The sequence below is a fragment of the Protopterus annectens genome, chromosome 15.part0 (assembly GCF_019279795.1).
Source record: "Protopterus annectens isolate FY-2018-M chromosome 15.part0, PAN1.0, whole genome shotgun sequence".
NCBI classification, from domain to species: Eukaryota; Metazoa; Chordata; order Ceratodontiformes; family Protopteridae; genus Protopterus; species Protopterus annectens.
Window position 1 is genome coordinate 64,361,613 of NC_056749.1, and position 19,887 is coordinate 64,381,499.

Consider the following 19,887-nt stretch of genomic DNA (forward strand, 5'->3'; position numbering starts at 1 on the left):
CTATTTATCAATGTGGTGAGGTTTAGATCCCTAGAGCGTGTGGCTCTTGGGAATTAGTTTTTTTTTTTAGGTGGAGCATGTCCCTCAATTCTGGGTTGGACATGGCCTTGTATGTCAGGCAGAGATCACCTCTAAGTGGTATGCAACCGAGTACAGCTGGAATTCCTTCAGTCGGGCTGCATAGGGCATCTGTTGGAGGCCAGTAATCTTCTTGGTGAAGTACTTCTGTGGTCATTCCAGCTGTTGTAGGTGTCTTGTAAGGTACATCCCAAATGGGGCATTGTACTCTGTTATGGGTCTGATGAATGATGAGCAGAGGGGTACAATAACCTCTTTTGTTCTAGATGTGAACCCTTTTGTGATTAGGTGGGCCACATAGAAAGTTTTTCTAACCACCCTGGCAATACGATTATCAAAGGAGAGATTACTATCTACTTGGGTCCCCAGATCCCTTATTACATTTTCTGTATTTAGGGAACTACCACGTATGTGGTAGTTTGCGGGTACTTTGTTTTTTCCAAAGGGGATGACTATGCACTTTTTGGCATTTAGCTTGAGGCCTTGATTTTGATACCAGGTATCCGTCTCTTAAATTTATTTTTCTTCTCCATATCTCTTCTTCAGGTGTCTCCTGTTTCTCTTTACTTGGGGGGCTCATTTTTCCAGCATGTTGTGAAATAACCCGCACAATACTTTTTACACTAAATCCTTAATAACTTCAGCTTCTATTTTTTTAACTTCTGCTTCACTAATCTTCTTTTCTATATTCCCAGTTTGTGATCTTATTTTTTGTATTGTAAAAATGTTCATATCTGAGTGCCTTTGCCTATATTTCGCTTCAAATATCTTTAGGGCTGTATTTAGCTTTCTCCTTTGTGTAAATATCGCACCATGTCAGATTTCTCTTTCTTTCTCATGTCCACATTTCATTTTTATACCTTTCAAAAATCTCTGTCTTTTGTTGTTTATATTTTTGCACTTCCTAGTCACTTCTTTTTCCAAATGTCTCAAGATTTCCTGGTCTTTACAATTTTTTTCATGAATCTGTTTGACAGTTTTTCTTATGCAAGTATTTTTTCTTTCCTCTAATTTCTCTCTTAATCTTTTTAAATTCTGGGCTTCTTGCATAATAGTAACAGTACATAATTTCTTTCTTATCGACAATAGTCCACTCTATCATCTTTATGTTTTTTTTTTGGCCTATCAGTTTTTGTGATTTTTGTGGACTGCTACTTCCTTCTACAACAGGGAAGGAAACATCTAACCCACTGATGTTCATCGTGTTACCCTGCTGCAGTCATCACACTTGGGTTGTCCTGCCGTCAGACGGTCCCGCAGTCGGCCCGAATTCCAAAGTCTTTCTTGCCGCGCGGTGCCCGAAGCAGAAGCAGTTCGCAAGTGCCAGTCGGCCGACACCTGAGATTTTCGATTTGAATTTCAGTCCAAAGTCTTCAATAAAGCTAAGTACCCTGTTGGGAAACATTTTCTTGCCTCAGTCCGATGTCAGAAAAAGTTAACAACTGCATTTCTTGTGGGAAGCAAATACCTCATAAGGACTTCCATTCCTACTGTATTCCTTGCCTAGGCCCAGACCACGACATCACAGGTTGTCGGTTTTGCGCTAGGTTTAATAAACAAACTATCAAATGCCGTTTTGACTTTGCACGGCATTACTTTGGTAGGAAATTTAATTATATCATGCCGTCGGAGCAGCCGACGACCGCCATTCATAAAAAACGCAAGGATAAGGACAGGCAGCCTAGGAATAAGCCAGACACCGAGGCCTCTGCTGGGCCTCTCGCCGGTTCTCCGGTTTTCAGTGAGACGCCTACACAGCCGCTGAAGACCGCAGAGCTGGAACCCCAGACAGCTACGGATTTCTAAGCGGAGTCTACTAGGCTCACGCAGCCATCTACCGACACCGGAGCAGAACTAGACACCGGTGCAACAGAAACACCTTTGGTCGCAGAAAGTGTCTTCAGACCAACTACACTCACCATTAAATCTTATGCTAAACTTAAAACTCCTTTAAAACCAAAGAAAACTGTACATCAGTCTACAGTTCAAGGCCCCATGCCTAAGAAACAGATGCTTAAGATGGCTGAAGATTTGATTACCCTTATCAGGGGTTCTCATCCCCACCTGATAAAAGACCAAGACAAGAGGAGGATTATGCATCCTCTGACCAGGTTTCTCTCTCCTCAGATTCTTCTGAGGAACAGGATTAGATTCTGATGCTAAAGACTCTATTCCCTCAGCATCTCCTCCTGAAGACTACTCCTTTGGGGAAACTTTACATACCATGAGGGAACATTTCCACTGGGAAGGCCAGGATTACTCAGATTCTAAGAAAAGGCTCCGAGAGTTCCTTTTACTACACCAGCACAGACCTCTTGCTATCCCTCCTGTTCTAGATATTGTGGATGATGTTTACTTGGAGTCTAGTTTAAATCTAGACTCTCTTCCTCTTGCTCCAGCCAAACCAGACAGATACTACATAGTACCTGACTCACACAAATTCCTTTATAAAAGCCCTGTAGCTGACCCAGAAAAAATTTCCCAGGGTCCTAAGGGAGCAAAAGCTTCTATGGCTAAAAATCCTGTGCCCTCTGAAAGGGATTCCAGAGCACTAGATAGATGGGGAAAGAAAATGTACACCTCAGCAACTCTGGCTATGAGAGCATTAAATTGTCAGTTTCACATGTTGAAATATCAATAATTCCTGATGTCTCAGTTAAAACAAAAAATGAGCACACATTCAGAACAGCCTGAATTCAAGGAAATGCAGGATCTGTTGCATGCAGCTGAACAGGTGGGCAAACATACTTTACAATGCGGATTTGATTCATTGGAAGCTTCTTGTAGAGCAGCTGTTACTGGCTCTGTCATACGTAGACATGCTTGGTTAAAAGAACAAACCCTCCCTGACCATGTTAAAGCAAAATTATTTGATGCACCTTTACAGCAGGCTGTATTATTTGGTGTCAAAGCAGAAGAGGTTTTAAAGAAAATGGAGGATAAGGCAAAGTCTATGCAAATGGTCAAGGATTTTTTGCAGGTACAACCCCCTCGTTTCAGCAGAAATTGGCCAACAAAAAACTGGTCCTTTCCAGCTTCAGACAGATCACAGAGGGGCAAATACAGACGCCCAAGGGGCAGAGGTCAGTCACAGGGCCCTTACAAACCTCGCCAATGGGGTTCTGCTACCCAGAAAGGAGGAGAAGACAGGCCCCAAGCTAGCAGAAGACAAACACAATGACTCTATCCTCAAACTACCAAGCAAATCTCTCCTGGCAACTCCCTTGGAAGGAAAACTAGCATTTTTTTTCAGACAACTGGCACATCATCACAAAAGACAAATGGGTTCTAAACATTGTCTCTCAAGGATACAGATTCCACTTTCATACCTTACCAAGGATCAAAGGAATGCCAAACCTGCCACCAAATCAATGGGCAGAGGCACAAAAACAAATTACAGCTCTCATGAACATGAGAGCCATTCAACAGGTACCTACTCAGGAGCAAGGACAAGGATTTTACTCAAGACTCTTCCTAGTCCCAAGAAAGGACAAAGCATGGAGACCCATTCTGGATCTTTCAATTCTGAACACCTATCTACAAGTACCAAAATTCAAGATGCTAACACTACAGCAGCGTCTTCCCATGCTGGGCAAGAATGCTTGGCTAGTCACTTTGGACCTCAAGGAGGCATACCTGCATGCCCCTTTCAGACAAAATTGCAGAAGATACCTCCGCTTTATTGCAGGTTCAACGCATTATCAATTCTCTGCACTGCCCTTTGGCTTATCTACTGCACCCAGGGTCTTCACAAAATGCCTGGCACCAGTAATTGCGTACTGCAGACAAAGAGGAATTCAGGTATACCCATACCTGGATGAGTGCCTTATTCAAGCAGAAAGCAAGGACATTCTTTTAAAGCATCTGGCGTATGTCAAACACCTTCTAAGTTGCCTAGGGTACACAGCAAACGAAAAGAAATCAAAACTAGTGCCCTCTCAAAACATAATATTCCTGGGTGCCAGCTTGAATACAATGGCCCAGATGGCTTATCTCACACCAGACAAGCAATGACAGCTGTTTCAATATTTCAAAATAATGGCAACTCCCTGCAAGAAAAATTCTGCAGGCCTTGGGATTCATGGCATCTTGCATACTACTAATACCATTTGCAAAACTGCATATGAGGAAATTACAATGGTACCTGAAAAGTGTATGGACTCAGCACAGCCACAGCTTGGAAACAATGATACCACTCATTCCCTGCCTTCAACAGGAGTTTCTATGGTGGGCACAGGCATGTCACCTCAACAAGGGTCAGCCTTTCACCTTACCCACAGCCAGGCAAACTATGACAACAGATGCATCGGACTATACCTGGGGAGCACACATGGCAGGGCAGTGCATTTGGGGCAAATGGACTACAGATCAGAGGCATCTGCATATCAATCAAAAAGAAATGCTAGCAGTACAGAATGCCCTAACAGCTTTCAGGGACCTTCTACACCCAGGACCACTAATAATAAAGACGGACAATACCACAGTCATGTGGTACATAAACAAGCAAGGGGGCACACATTCCTACCCTCTATGCAGGCAAGCAATGACCTTGTGGAACACTGCACTGTCTTACCAGGTTCAATTACAAGCACAATTCCTGCCAGGAAAGAAAAACACATTGGCAGACAACCTAAGCAGAAACATCATGGATCCACACAAATGGTAACTAGATCCACAAGTATTTGCAATGATAGCTCAAAAATGGGGACACCCAGACATAGATCTGTTTGCAAGCCCCCACAACCACCAACTTCAAAAATTTTGCACAAGGACCTTCCATCCACTAGCTTGGAAAGTGGACGCTCTCTCATTCAGTTGGAAAACATTAACAGTGTATGCCTTCCCTCCACTACCTCTTCTAGCAAAGGTACTGCTGAAAGTCAGATTAGAGAGGCCACAAATGATACTCGTTGCACCAGACTAGCCACGCCAGCATTGGTACCCAATTTTAAGGAACATGGCAAATGGCCCACCATGGATTTTGCCACAAATTCCTCACCTGCTCACCCAGCGAGACCATCAGATTCTACACAGCCAGCTCAAGACTTTAAACCTGGCTGCATGGCAAATTACCTAAACAACCAGCCAACACCTTTATCCAAAGCTGTTATGGATGTCATTCTGGAGGCCCAGCACCAGGAAAACCTATTCAGACAAATGGAAAAGATTTTGCATCTGGAACCAGGCTAAAGGCCTAAACCTCCTTGATCCAAACATTCCTCAGATTCTACAATATTTAACTGAGATGTTACACAAAGGACTTTCCTTTTCATCTATTAAGATCCACGCCTCAGCAATTTCAGCTCATTACAGCACAGATCCTCCTTTATTCTCACATCCACTCCTAAGACAGTTCCCCAGAGGGGCTAAGAACTTAAGACTGCCAAGGAGAGCTCCAACACCTACTTGGGATCTCAACTTTGTTCTGGAAAAGCTTACACTGCCGCCCTTTGAACCAGCTTTTTCAGCTGACTTAAAATTTCTTTCATGGAAAACTGCCCTACTACTAGCAATAACCTCAGCTAGAAGAGTCTCAGAGCTACAGGCACTAATGGCCGTGGAACCTTTCATCATTTTTCATCAAGACAGAGTCTCTCTACGAACTAACCCTTCCTTTATGCCAAAGGTGGTATCCAGTGTGGCCCTAAACCAAACCATTCACTTGCCCACCTTCTTCCCAATCCCCAGAACAAAGGAGAAAGACTGCTGCACTCTTTGGACATTCACAGGCAATTACGTTACTACTTGGATAAAACTAAGGCTTTCAGAAAAACTGACCAGCTTTTTGTAGCCTATGCCACAGGATCACAAGGAAACGCTATCTCAAAACAGACCATTTCAAAATGGATAGGGCATTGCATACGTTTTTGCTACATACATCATGGGAAACCAGTACCTGCTAACATTAGGTCCCACTCCTCCAGGGCTACAGCTACATCAGCAGCCTTTCTCATGGGAGTGCCAAACAAGGATATTCTGGAAGCTGCTATTTGGAGTTCAGTGCACACCTTCACCAAACGCTATCACTTACCTCTATACTCTAAGACTAGAGCTGGTTTTGCCACTGCAGTTTTGCAGGGCTTACTAGCTTCTTCTAATCCTGTCTGACTCCACCTCCCATCCTTAGCTTTGGGATTCAACCCAAGTGTGATGACTGCAGCAGGGTAACACGATGAACATAATGCAGTTTTGTACCTACCATAAATGTAGATGTTCGAGTGTTCACCCTGCTGCAGTCCAAGTTACCCTCCCTCCATCCCCTCTGAACTAGCTGAACTTATCTCTACCACTCTATCCTATACTACCTCTGTGGTGTATTTGCTTGTGCCTAAGGGTTTTGTTTTATTTTTATATAGCTATATGTATATATATATTTTGCCTACCTATTAGGGGCACCTGACACCTGGGGCAAGAAAAACTGAAGAAAATGGCATCGGATGCCTCTTATATACCCCTGGTGCACTGACGTCAGGGAAGAAGCGACAGCAACCAACGCCGGACCAAGACTTTGGAATTCGGGACGACTGCGGGACCGCCTGATGGCAGGATAACCCAAGTGTGATGACTGCAGCAAGGTGAACACTCGAACATCTACATTTATGGTAGGTACAAAACTGTACTTTTTGAATATTCTACAGTCATTTTTTTTTCAAGTCCTGGCACCAGTGTGCCTGTCAGGATTGGATACTTTTTTATCCTGGGACTTGTGTATCCAGCTCTCTTTTTTGTTTTTTAACCTACTTCTGTCCTTGATATATGTTATATAAAGTGCAATCAATATATCAGTGCCGCCTCATGAAGGTACTCACCAAGACTTGAGGATGCATTCAGTTCCAGCAGTACAACTCTCCTTTGCTTGCCGATTTATCACCTCTGCATTCGGATCCCTAGTCACATGCAGTGTAATGTCAGGTGTGGCATATTTTGGTAATGGGCTGTTACACATTGTGAGTATAAGTTATGAAACATTTTAATTCTATGTCATTTGCTATACAGCTGTGTCACTCATGAAATGTGGTTTTAATGGGTGGGTTATGCTGTGCAAATGGAGCTGTATCAGTTCTGTTGTTTTAGCAGTACTGGAAGCATGGTCTGTAATGTAGTAGTGTGTGTGTGTGTGTGTGTGTGTGTGTGTGTGTGTGTGTGTGTGTGTGTGTGTGTGTGCGCGCGTGTGTTTGTTTGTATACATGCTTGTGTGAGTGTGTGTGTCTGTGTTTGTATATGTGCTTGTGTGCATGCGTGTGTGTGTGTTTGTATACATGCTTGTGTGAGTGTGTGTGTCTGTGTTTGTATATGTGCTTGTGTGTGTGGGTGTCTGTGTGTGTGCGTTTGTGCAGAATTCACGAGTTGTGCTTGAAATGATCAAAGCTTGCAATACGACTAATGCAGGGTCACTTTTCATAGGTTACTGTCATAACTTAGGGGTAAATGGTATAGCAGGGGAAACCCCTTTTGCAATCTTTCTGTTCTGGTGTCAGTTATCATTTAGCGTAGAAATGTTGGATGTTTGCACCACTGATGCAACAGTGCCATTCATGAGTTACTGTAGAAATGGCACAGATCTGTAGTCACAGTGTCCTAGTCATGTGTTCTAGTAATAAGGCTGCCTTGCTGCACTCATGTCTCACTGTCATTGATATGTTTTATTCTGAGGTCAGACACATGCAGTGTGACTGGCAGGGTCATTGATATGTTTTATTCTGAGGTCAGACACATGCAGTATGACTGGCAGGGTCATTGATATGTTGTATTCTGAAGTCAGACACATGCAGTGTGACTGGCAGGGTCAGTAAATAATTGATCCTAAGGCCTGCATACTCGCTGTCGTAACTTAATCATGTGTTAGCCTGGTTATATTTATGGCATTTTCTGTCAGTGCTGAATATGTGCACTACTGTACTTGTTACTGCAGTGTTTGTGGCCTCTTAAAGTTATGCTACTTCATTCTTATTTTTTTTTAAGCAAGAAACATCTTTATTAAATAATCACATATGACATAGACAATCATACATTTATATAGATGAAAACAAACCATGTTGACATAATTTTAGTTGCAAACATTATACATCACAAACCATACTGACATCATTTTAGTTGCAAACATTATACATCACAAACCATACTGACATCATTTTAGTTGCAAACATTATACACCGTTTATAATCTACTCGGTCATTATCAGGCATGCATTATGTAGCTCATTAAAATCCTGCCTTCTTTTAAACCTCATTCCTCTCCTGTATGTATCGTTCTCACAATTCCCATTTTTCCTGTGTCATTTGCTCCTGTCCTTTTATAAAGAGCCCAGTTCCAGTTGTTTTATCTCTGTTACTATATTCACTATTTCTAGTAAAGTTGGTTTAGACTTTTATTTACATCTTCTTGTAATTGCTTTTTTGGCAGCCACCATAATTAGACTCAGCAAGGCCTTACTATGTCTTGGCAATTCTGATTCTGTGTCATATCTCAAAAAATCATTTCCTTAGTTACACCAGTTTGCTCACCCAGTATCTCTGACAGAGTAGTCTGCAGATAATATTTAAAGTCTGCCAACTCTTTATGCTCCCAGAAAATATGTTCTTAGTTACCTCTTTCTTTCCCATCATACCTCTAACATTTACTGTCTACCTGAGGAAAAATTCTTTGGAGCCTACTTGGGCTATGTAAACACTTCCAAGCAAAGATCCTAAATCTTCTAGACTGTTGCATGTTTGGGAGACATACATATATCCCCCATTGTTTCTTTGTGAATTGCAGTTTTTTTTATGTTTGCTTGTTTGGTTGTTTTCATAACGCTACACCATTTTTCGCTGCCTTGAACATGTTGAGGCACTTTCATATCTCTTCAGGATGCAAAATTAATAAAGCTAAAACAAAGGCAATAGGTGTAAATTATGCACCCACACACAAATTGGTTCAGCAATATCCATATTTATGGGAACATGATAAAATGAAGTACTTAGGAGTACAGATTAAAAAGGATTCTGGTGTGGCAGCTCAGGATAAGGAGGAAGAGAATAAACAAAACGTAATACAAAAACTAAGAATTTGGAAGCTCTGTTACATGGGTATGGATTGCAATGTACAATCAGTTAAAATGTTTCAGTCCCTTTAGTCTTATACACAGGCCAGGCATAGGTTTATCAACCAAAGGAGAAGTTGTGGATAGCAGTTAATAAAGAGCTGAAGGATTATATCTGGAAGTGGAAGATGGCAAGAGTCAAGTGGGATAAGCTGATTCTTCCAACTGAATGAGGCTGTTTGGGATTACCCAATTTGAAGGGCTATTTCAGAGCTACACAGGTAAAGCTCCTATACATAGCACAAACAGAAAACTGTAATTCAAAGTGGAAAGGGATGATGATGAAATGGGGAAGTTCAAGAAACAAGGAGAGACAGGGATTTTGGATGTAGACCTTTAAGGAGAACAACAGTAATCATACAGAATATTATATTCATAAAGTAGCAGAAAGTATTTTAAGAAGTAAGCCAATACAGGAATGCAGAAAGGAGATTCTGCCAATAGGGATGACTGCAATTAGGGATACAGACAATAGGCAAGAGGGGGCTAAAATTTATGGAGAAAACATGGTAAAGGAACCAAGGTATTTGGAGCAAATAATTAAAGATGTAAAGGTAATAGAATGGGAAGATGCCAAGAACTTATTTGGACTGCAGGTTAGAGATTGCCTTCCCTATCAAGGATTAATATCAGAGTATAGGCTAAGAGAAAGAAATGAGGGGGTCCTAAATGAAAGACCAGCATTGGTAGAATCAGTCAGAGAATGATGGAAAGGATTGGGAAGAGAGATTGGATAGTCAATCCACAAAGAAACGATGGGGGATATATGTATGTCTCCCAAATATGCAACAAAGTCTAGAAAATTTAGGATGTTTGCTTGGAAGTGTTTACCTAGGTATTGTTATACCCCACGTAGACTCCAAATAATTTTTTCTCAGGTAGACAGCAAATGTTGGCGGTGTGATGAGGAAGAAAGAAGTAAATGGGAACCTATTTTCTGAGAGTGTAATGAGTTGGCAGACTTTAAAGATTCCCTGCAGACTGCTCTATCAGATATGCAGGGTGAGTAAATTGGTGTAACTAAGGAAATTATTTTTTTGAGCTATGATACAGAATCAGACTTGCCTAGACCTAGTAAAGCCTTGTTGAGTCTAATTGTGATGGCTGCCAAAAAAGCAATTACTAGAAAATGGAAATGAAAATCTAAACCAACTTTACTAGACGTAACGAAGATAGTAACAGAGATAAAATGACTGGAATTGGGATCTTTAGAAAAGGATGGGAGCAAATTACATAGGAAGAAATGGGAAGTATGGGATTAATAAATGCAGAGGAGGAACGAGGTTTAAAAGAAGGCAGGAACTGAATGAGCTATGTAATGGGCGACTGACAATGACTGGATATGTTATAAGTGATGCATAATGTTTTCAGCTACTGTTGTGTCACCATGGTTTATAATCTATAATGTTTGCAACTGAGATTGTGTCAGTATGGCTTATTTTCATTTATATAAATGTAAGACTGTCTCTGTCATACATGATAATTTAATAACAATGTATGTTATGTGGTCCAATCTCGCCTACATTCTTACTCATGAGTTCGGAGTCGAGTATCGGCTCCGACTCAGCCAACTTTTATTTTCTAGCATGAAGTCTCTAATTGGCTGGGCTAAACAGGTATCCCATGTTGCACTACTCCATAGCCCCAGATCTCATTTGCCGCTCGTGTAGCTAGGACATGGTCTCACTTGGCTGTGGCTAAGTAACTTTAAAACTTCTTTTTCCCTCAGAAAATTGTGGTTTTTCAAACAAAAGCTATTTTAATAGCTATTTTTCCTTCTTCGTTGTTCTGAAATTGTTGTGAGAGTGTTTTGGGTATCCCTTCTGTTCCGGCGGGCTAGGCCCGTTTAAATTAGAGGACCTAGTCCTCCTTATTTTGTGTAAAATTTATTTCTGATTCTTCTGTGTAGAGAGTAGTGTTTTTCCCGCTGTTTTAAAGTGAGTGTAAACTCCCAAAGAACCGTTTGAATTAGAGATTCTTTGGCTGTTTCTTGTGGCATTAGTTTCCCGCCTTGCCGTTTTTTTCCCAGGTGCTGTGGCTTGTGTGTGTTTATTGGTGTACCAATCTCAGTTAAGATGTCTAAGGATCAAAAGGAACATAAACCTCTGGGGTTTAAGAAATGTTCCAAATGTAACTACAAGATGTCCATTACTGATGGACATTCAGTTTGTGTATACTGCCTAGGGGCAATTAATTTACAAGTGTCCTGTAGTTTTTGTCACGCCTTCAGTCTGAGGGTGTTACAGGAAAGGAAAAACAAACTTATACTGAAGGGTCTTCTAAAACCTTCTTTTCAGGAGTCTTTAGACTGTTCCTCGAGTTCTCAGTCTAAGTCTAAGGCTTCTAAGGCTAAGAAGAGATCTCTGGCTCCATCTGTCTCCACAGAGCCTCCGGAGAAGACTTCTAAATTGGATGCTACCCCCTCGGCTCCTCTGTCCTCGGGGCCGCAGGAGGTATCTGTTGTGCTGGAATCGACCTCAGCTCCAATTCTATTGGAACCCATTCGGAGCCGGTCGCCCAGTGTTAGGCATGGGTCTCCAGACAGGATATCCCAATCTCCATCTCTTTCCTCCAAATCCTCCAGGCTGTCTGATTTGGATGTGGATAGGGTGGTTCAGAGGCTCCTGCAGTCGCCGGTGTTAGCAAAATTATTTTCGGCTCCGACCCAATCGGCTCCAGAGCCTGTCCCGATGCTTGTACCGATGGTTCCTCCTCCGAGCACTTCCTTGTCTTCGGAGCCGGAGTGCTCAGCTCTGAGTGATGTTCTTGTGCCGGCTCCTATACCCCTCAAGGGTTTATCGGTGCTGACGTCGGCTCCAACTATGTTGGCTCCATCCTCTGGTTTCGGAACTCGGGTTTCCTCTGTCGGGGCCGAGGGGGATACTTCGGGACTCCTGTCAGTTCCGAGCCTCCCTCTCGGTGCTTCAGCTTGGGGAACCCTGACTCTGGTCATGGCCTCGGAGGCTGGTCAGTCCTCGGATTCGGGGGGACCCGTCTTCAAGGCCATGAGGAGCGCACTGGCCAGATCTTCAGTTACATCACCTGGATCGGTCATTCCGTCACCTTCTACCCCAGCTAGAGCCTCTGATGTCCCCCTATCAGTAGATGGCGGAGCCCAAAGGTCTGGGGATACCCCCATGAGTGGTCCCCAACTTTCTGAGGGCCCCTCGGAGTCTGTGCCTGAGGAGCCCCCAAGAAAGAAGTTGTGCAAGAGGAAGCACATAGACTCCCAGGACAAGTCTCTCACTTCTGATACCGACCTCAAGGAGTCAGAGGGGTCCCCCAAGTCGTCCTCCGATGATGTCTCTTTCTCCGACATCCTGGAGATTTTGAAGCAGAGAGGCGACTGGCCGTCCAAGACCCCCTCTGAGGAGGAGTCGGTATTCCTCAAGGCCTTTCGTGCTCAACCCTCCGCCTCCTTGGTGTCTCCACCCTTCGACGAGCTCCTGGATTTAATTTGTCGAAGGGCGTGGGAGAATCCTGATTCCGTGGAACCAGTACCCAGATGAACGAATAAGTTTCTTTCAGCTCCCCCGGGGAAGGAGTTCCTGTCCAAAGGGGTTTCTGTAGATGCCATGGTGGTGGCGGCGGCCACTCAGCAGGAGGTAGCCGAGTCTTCTTCCTCCGTCCATCCTCCTAACAAGGAGTCCAGGAGTATGGACCGGTATGGGAAGCGTACCCTTTCTTCAGCGACCTTTACCCTATGGTTGCTGAATTACCTTTGTCATTTTACTCGGCTCCAGAGAGATCTCCTTAAGGAGTTCGTAACGTACTTGAGGCGTTAGCGCAGACTGTTAACGCCCAGTTGTCTACCCTTGGTTCGATTGTCAACTCATCCATGAGGCTCATGTCTTACGCAGCCGAAGGAGCGAGTAGGGCAGCTAGCTCAGGAGTAGCCCTCAGGAGGCAAGCCTGGATGCACCTGTGTCACTTCGCAGAGGCCTTCAAGTCTTCCTTCACTGATGCCCCCTTTGATGGGTCCTCACTCTTCAGGACCAAATTGAAAGACACCCTAACCAGATGCGAGCAAGAGGGAAAGACCCTGTCTGCCGTAGGGGTCCATTTTTCCCTCCCTTCGAGGCCTTACCCCAAGGCTCAGAGAGGAGGGAAAATGTGGTTCAAAAAATCACAGAAGTCTTTCCCTGCAGCTCAAGGTGAGTCCCCCTCCAGAGGCAGAGGAGGGGGAGGCTAATCTGGAAGACGTTATCCCAGGGGCAGAGGAGGCCCCCGCAACTCGGGAGACTGTGATTCCTTTCGCGGGTCTTCCTACCATCGTTCCTGATGCTTTGCCCGACTGTGCTATTCCGGAACCAGTCGGGGCCATATTTCGTTGTACCCGGAAGCCTGGGGGAGCATCACCCAGGATCGATGGGTGCTTTCAATAGTTACCGGAGGTTATACCATTCCCTTTTTATCAGAGCCCCCTCCAGTCAAGAGAATCCCAGACGTTCCACCCAGTCAAAGGGATTAAGCAGCACTAGAAATCTCAAAGCTGCTCAAAAAAGGAGTAATCCAACCTGTCCCCTCAGACCAAATCAGATTAGGGACTTACTCAAGACTTTTTTGGTGCCGAAATGAACAGGGGACCTGAGACCTATTCTGGATCTCAGTCGACTGAATCACTATGTTCTGAAGTCCAAGTTCCGAATGGTCACCCTCCAGTCCATTTTTCCATTGCTGGGAAAAGAAGTATGGATGTGCTCCATCGACCTCAAGGATGCTTACTACCACATCAAAATGGACAGGGCATCCAGGATTCACTTACGTTTTCAGCTGGAAGCCAGTCATTTCCAGTTTCATGCCCTGCCCTTTGGTCTCACCACAGCCCCTAGGGTGTTCACCAAGTGTTTGGCGGTGGTGACGGCGCACCTCAGACGTCAAGGATTCCAAGTGTTTCCATACCTGGATGACTGGCTCACCGACCCCACCAGGCATCTTCTCATTCGAGCCAGGGAAGCTACCATTACCCTCTGTCAATGACCAGGAATTTTGAACTGGGGAAAGTCTGCCTTGCTGCTCTCACAGCGTGTCACATTTCTAGGTGCAGAGCTAGGCACCATTTGAATGCGGCCGTTCCTGCCCCAAGAAAGGATAGGAGTGTTCAAGAGTCAGGTTCACGCATTGTTACCCCTCAGGAACATTTAGGCCAGATGGGTCCTCCAGCTCCTGGGATCCATGGCAGCCACCATCATGTTAGTGCCTCTAGCCAGATTACACATGAGGCTTCTGCAGTGGCTTTTCTTTGCCCAATGGTCCTTTCAGGAATTTCCACTTTCCCACTTGATTCTTCTCACAGATCAGTGCAAACAAGACCTCCGTTGGTGGCTATGTTCCACCAGTCTGGACGAGGGAAAACCAGTTGTTCCTATGTCACCTGTTGCCACGGTGACCACGGATGCTTCCCAGATGGGGGGGGGCATTATCTTGGCAGGACGGTCCAAGTCACGTGGCAAGATCACGAGGTACATCTGCACATCAGTGTTTTAGAGATGAGAGCGGTGTTACTGGCGTTGCGAGCACTTCAGAGCTCTCTTCCTCTGGGAACGATTGCAATTCACTCGGACAACATGTCCGTTGTGTGGTACCTGAACAAGCAAGGGGGAACTAGATCTTATCCCCTGTGCAGAGAGGCCATGCGAGTGTAGCAGTGGGCAGTGTCTTCCCAATGGTTTCTAGTGGCAACGCACATTCCGGGGAAGGACAATGTGATAGCAGACAGGCTGAGCAGAGCTATTCTGATGCCTTACGAGTGGTCCCTGAACCACCGGGTTGCAGAACAGATTTTCAGCAGGTGGGGTCAGCCTTGCTGTGAACTTTTTGCCAATCCCCTCAATGCCAAGTACAGCAACTACTTTACACTGATCCCCCCACAGGGGGAGTCACCCAGGGGCGCTCTAGTCCATGATTGGCCCCCTGGTCTACTATATGCTTTCCCTCTGTCTCCTCTGTTACCAAGAGTGATTCAGAAAGCCATATCCTTGGGAAACAAGATGATTCTAATTGCCCTACACTGGCCTCGCCAAGTTTGGTTCTCCTTTCTTCATCAATACGCAGTGGACAGTCCTTGGATTCTGGACCGAGTACCAGACCTACTGACACACATTTCGGGACAGTTCCATCCCTCCTTGCGGACCCTCAGCTTGACAGCCTGGCTATTCTACTTCCATCGTTAGTCAGACTTCATCATTTTTCACCTGAGGTAGTGCATATCTTATCCTCTTCTCATAAGTCTTCCACCAGGAAGATTTATTCCAGCAAGTGGAAAAGATTTTCCATTTGGGCTCCGGCCCAGGGACTGGACCCTTACACAGCCCCAATTCCTGCTGTTTTGGATTTCTTATCCATGCTCTTTCAACAGGGTTCTGCTGCTGCTACCATTAAGGTCCAGCTGGCTGCTATTTCCAATTTTCATACCTCTCTTATGGCCCATAAACTCTGTAAGGCCTTTTTGAAGGGCACCTTGTTACTCCAGCCTCCTGTGTCAGAACCTATCATGCCATGGGACCTAAACTTTGTTTTGAAAGCCCTGACTTCCTCACCTTTTGAACCGACTGCCACCTGTGAGTTAAAGTTTCTGTCTTGGAAGACTGCCTTCTTAGTAGCTATTACATCAGCCAGATGGGTGTCGGAGATTCAAGCTCTGTCCATCAAATCCCCATATTTAATCTTTCATAAGGACAGGGTTTCCTTGAGACCTAATCCATCCTTCCTTCCTAAAGTAACTTCTACTGTTAATCTCAATCAGTCTATTGAGTTGCCAGTTTTCTTTTCTCAATTTTCCAATAAGGCAGAGTTTAAATTTCATCAGTTGGACGTACACAGGCAATTACGATTCTACTTGCACAGGACAAAACAACTACGGAAGTCTGACCAACTGTTTGTGTCTTTTTCAGAAAGTAGAGCAGGTTCCCCTATTGCTAAGATTACAATTTCCAGATGGATTTCAGATTGTATTTTCTTTATCTATTCGTCAGCAGGCAGAGATCTACCATTCTTTGTCAAGGCTCACTCTACCAGGGCTGTTTCCACTTCAATGGCTTACCATGCCAGACTATCCTTGGATGATATTTGTGCTGCGGCCATGTGGGCTTCTCCACACACCTTTATTACTCATTACAAACTAGATGTGGCTTCTAGGGGCCAGGCTTCATTTGGTTCCACAGTTCTCAGGAGTATCTTCCTTTGAGCCTCCCAGGATAGAGGTGCTGGGGACGCTGTCCTGTGAGAAAGAATATAGGTGAGATTGGACCACATAACATCAAGAAGTTATGTACTCACCATAACGTTCGATGTATGTGGTCCATCTCGCCTCACATTCTTATGTACCCTCCCACCTGCCCCCTTCCTGGAGGATCTGGAAGCAATAATTGGTCTTGAATACCCTTCAATATTAGTTGTTTTTTTCTTCACTACCTTGGATAGTGTTCTACCTTCCTGGATTGTGGTTGTGCATGAGGTGTGACTGTGGATTGCTGCAAACTAGATCTGGGGCTATGGAGCAGTGCAATATGGGATACCTGTTTAGCCCAGCCAATTAGAGACTTCATGCTAGAAAATAAAAAGTTGGCCGAGTCGGAGCTGATACTCGGCTCCGAACCCGTGAGTAAGAATGTGAGGTGAGATGGACCACATACATCGAACGTTATGGTGAGTACATAACTTCTTGCTCTTTTTAAAAGAAACAACCCCCCCCCCCCCACAAAACTGTGCACATCTTAAATATTGAAGTTTTACTTTCCTAATATAAATAAGTGTCCCAAATTGACACACTCACAGAGTTGGGTTAACCTAAAAGGAAGGTTATCCATGCTAAGATGCATGGTACAGCCTGTGGTTCAACTAAGTCCTGTCTGGTTTTGTCTTATCTTTACTGCTGTCCCATAATGGGAAACACTTGAATGCTTTCAGAAAGTATTATCTCCTAGCCTTTGAAAGAAAGCCATTAAAAGAAAGAAGTATTCTGTTTTTATTGCTGTTTATCAGATTGTCTCCATGGAGACATGACAACCAGGTACAGAGTTGCTTCTACAAGTATTTATTTATTTATTTGCTAGAGGAGCCCTTTATTATGTTCAGTGTTCTTTTTTATTTATTTGCTTTCTCTTAAAACTTGCTACTAGACAAAACAAGGAGCCTTAATCCAGTCATTCCCCTATGTAAGAATGAGAAAAAGCACATCATATTTTCTTATTTCATACTCTTGAACAGACTCTCCTTTGTTTTTTTACATTGCAGTGCCTACATTTCTTAAAACTGAAAAAGGAGAAAGAGAAAAGAAGGAAAAAACAGGAGCACTTCTTTACTTTAGTACTCCCATTACACTTGAAAATAACTGAGAAAACTTTATAGCATGCAGACATCATGCACTGTATATATATATATATGTATTACTGTTAAGAACAAACATTTGTTTTACTTAGTTATCTTTTTCCTTTCTCTTCCCCTCTCCTAAGTGTTCCTCCAAACTTTAATGACATTAAGTAGAGCATATGCTTCAGAGTCCCCTATAAGTTTTAGAAAGTCAAAGAAATTCAATATTTCCAGATTTTCTCGTTCTGTCCTGTTTGACAAATATAATTAACGTATTATAATCCCACATTTATTTGTCAGTTTCCGAGTTGCTGGTTTTATCCCTATTTATCTCCATCTCCCGAATCCAGTCACTACTTCCTTTCCAGCTTACACTTGGTTCTTCTAGTCAACTCTTGCGCTTTTTTTTGTCTGTCAAGCATTTTCCATTGAAACACTGGAAAAGGTTCCACTGACACAGTCTCTCTCTGTGGTCTTTATTACCAGAAGAACAGGAAGCAGAATGTCCTTCTGTTTCACAGGCTCACTTTTTGTTGGTTGACCTTTTGTATTTCCTCCTTAGCATGTTCTGCATCGAAAAGTGATTTTGCCCCTCCAGGGAAGAATATTCTGAAAATACTTGGATATAGCAGTTTGAATCTCATGCCTGCCTCTCAGCATTCCCTGATTAGTGGAATAAATGTATTCCTGTTCTTCCTGGTGTGCAGTGAGTAATCATTTTCCACAAACATTCTACTGTCTCCCACTTTTAGTACTGCAAGCTCCCCAAACTTATATGTACCAATTCCGAGATCGCCATACCTCTGAGAAAAGGGGATATTCAAGAAATGGCTTCTCAGACATAGTATGTGCAAGTCCATTCTTTTGGCCATTCAGCCCCCACATTTCAGGATTCACTGTAGAGAGTCCTGACATTTCAAATGGTTACTGACATAAACTCACACTAAGAGCTATAAACTGTGTTCTCCCTATGTATTGAGTGACAGTGCACTGACTACATTTATTTGGTCAGACCATTTCAGATTATGTGCTTCACATTTTGGAGTGTTATGCATTAAAAGGTCATGACCGTGTCTGTCTGTCTGTCTTTCTTGCAGTTTTTGATCAGCTGGATGTGATTTCATATGAAGAAGTGGTGAAAATCCCTGGTTTCCATAGGAAAACCTTAGTGCTGATAGGTAAGATTTTACTAAAGAGTTTTGCTATTGATAATTATTTTTTCACATAATTTAATTAAGTTTTATGCTTTATTTTTTGAGTTTTACCTCTTTATGGTACAGATCTCAGTCATATTTCAGCACCCCTTACCCCCCCACTAGTCCCCTGACTATCACTTTTTCCTGGGGTTAGCCACTGGTCATGGACAGCAAAGTCAAAGTTCAACTTGGGTAAGGCAGACAGGGCATCATGGTGGTTCAGTTTCAGTCATACTTTCTGTGGAAAACTGTGTACATGCACTTTACATTTCTCTCCAGACAAAATGGAGTTGTTGGAATCAGTCACTCAACCCCACCATGTTCCTCTCAGTATGTTGATGCGTACCAAAGTACCATTATCAGACCTTTATCCCTCTGCTCCACAGAGCCAATTTTATGTTTTATTTAAATTTAGAAACTGTATTGTACAATTATGTGGTATGTTATCTTCATATGAATGTTTTTTAGCTGTACTCTGCTAATACAGGCAGTAGAGCACAGTAACAGATTATGCAATTATTGAATTTGTGTATCAATACATATTGATCGTCACTAGAAATTACAGTACGAAGGCACATTTTAATGGAAAAAAATTCAATGTTCAATTTATGGTTTTGCTTTTGTGTATATGTGAGGGTTTATTTACTTCACGGCAATGACTGTTAGGAGGTTCTTTACTTCTGGGTGATGAGAGTTCTGTAGAGAAACGTACTGCTATATTTTACTTTTCATTATTAAAAAAGTCTAACTAGGCTGCCTTACATACATACATACGTACATAGAACATGGCATCACAAAAATGCAGATGTTAACAATAACACAAACTGGAGAAGAGTAACATTTAGAGAGAAATAGTCATGGTATCACCCCTGAGGCAATTGCCTTTATTCTCTTTCTTCAGATACTCCCTAGTCTCACACAGAGTTGCTGAGTCATAATTATACCTCTGCTTTTTGCAGCATAATTCTTTTTTGAGTTTAGATAACCACCATGATCCTCCCCTCTGGCATCACAGTATTTCACACAGAAGTGAATCCCACTAGACATAAAGACCAACTTCCAAGATGGCAGCACATTGAGTAACAGCTTAATTCCATCTTGCCCAGTGGGAAAACAGAAAGTTAGCAGAGAAGGCCAGTGGACTTTTGTGTTTCAGGGTAAATTTCAGTAACTGGCTAGTAAGTGCACTGCCTGGATGCCTGGACAGAAGAAATACAGAGG

At 43.3% G+C, this 19,887-nt stretch overlaps 1 protein-coding gene across 2 annotated transcripts in view; it reads left to right on the forward strand.

The window, feature by feature from the left end:
• MPP1 (MAGUK p55 scaffold protein 1) overlaps positions 1-19,887 on the forward strand; it is a 920,179-nt gene that overhangs the window by 631,330 nt on the left and 268,962 nt on the right. For both annotated transcript variants that reach the window (XM_044057679.1, XM_044057678.1), the window contains exon 9: positions 18,568-18,648. In XM_044057679.1, the coding sequence (XP_043913614.1) occupies positions 18,568-18,648 (81 nt within the window). The remainder of the gene's footprint in view (positions 1-18,567; positions 18,649-19,887) is intronic.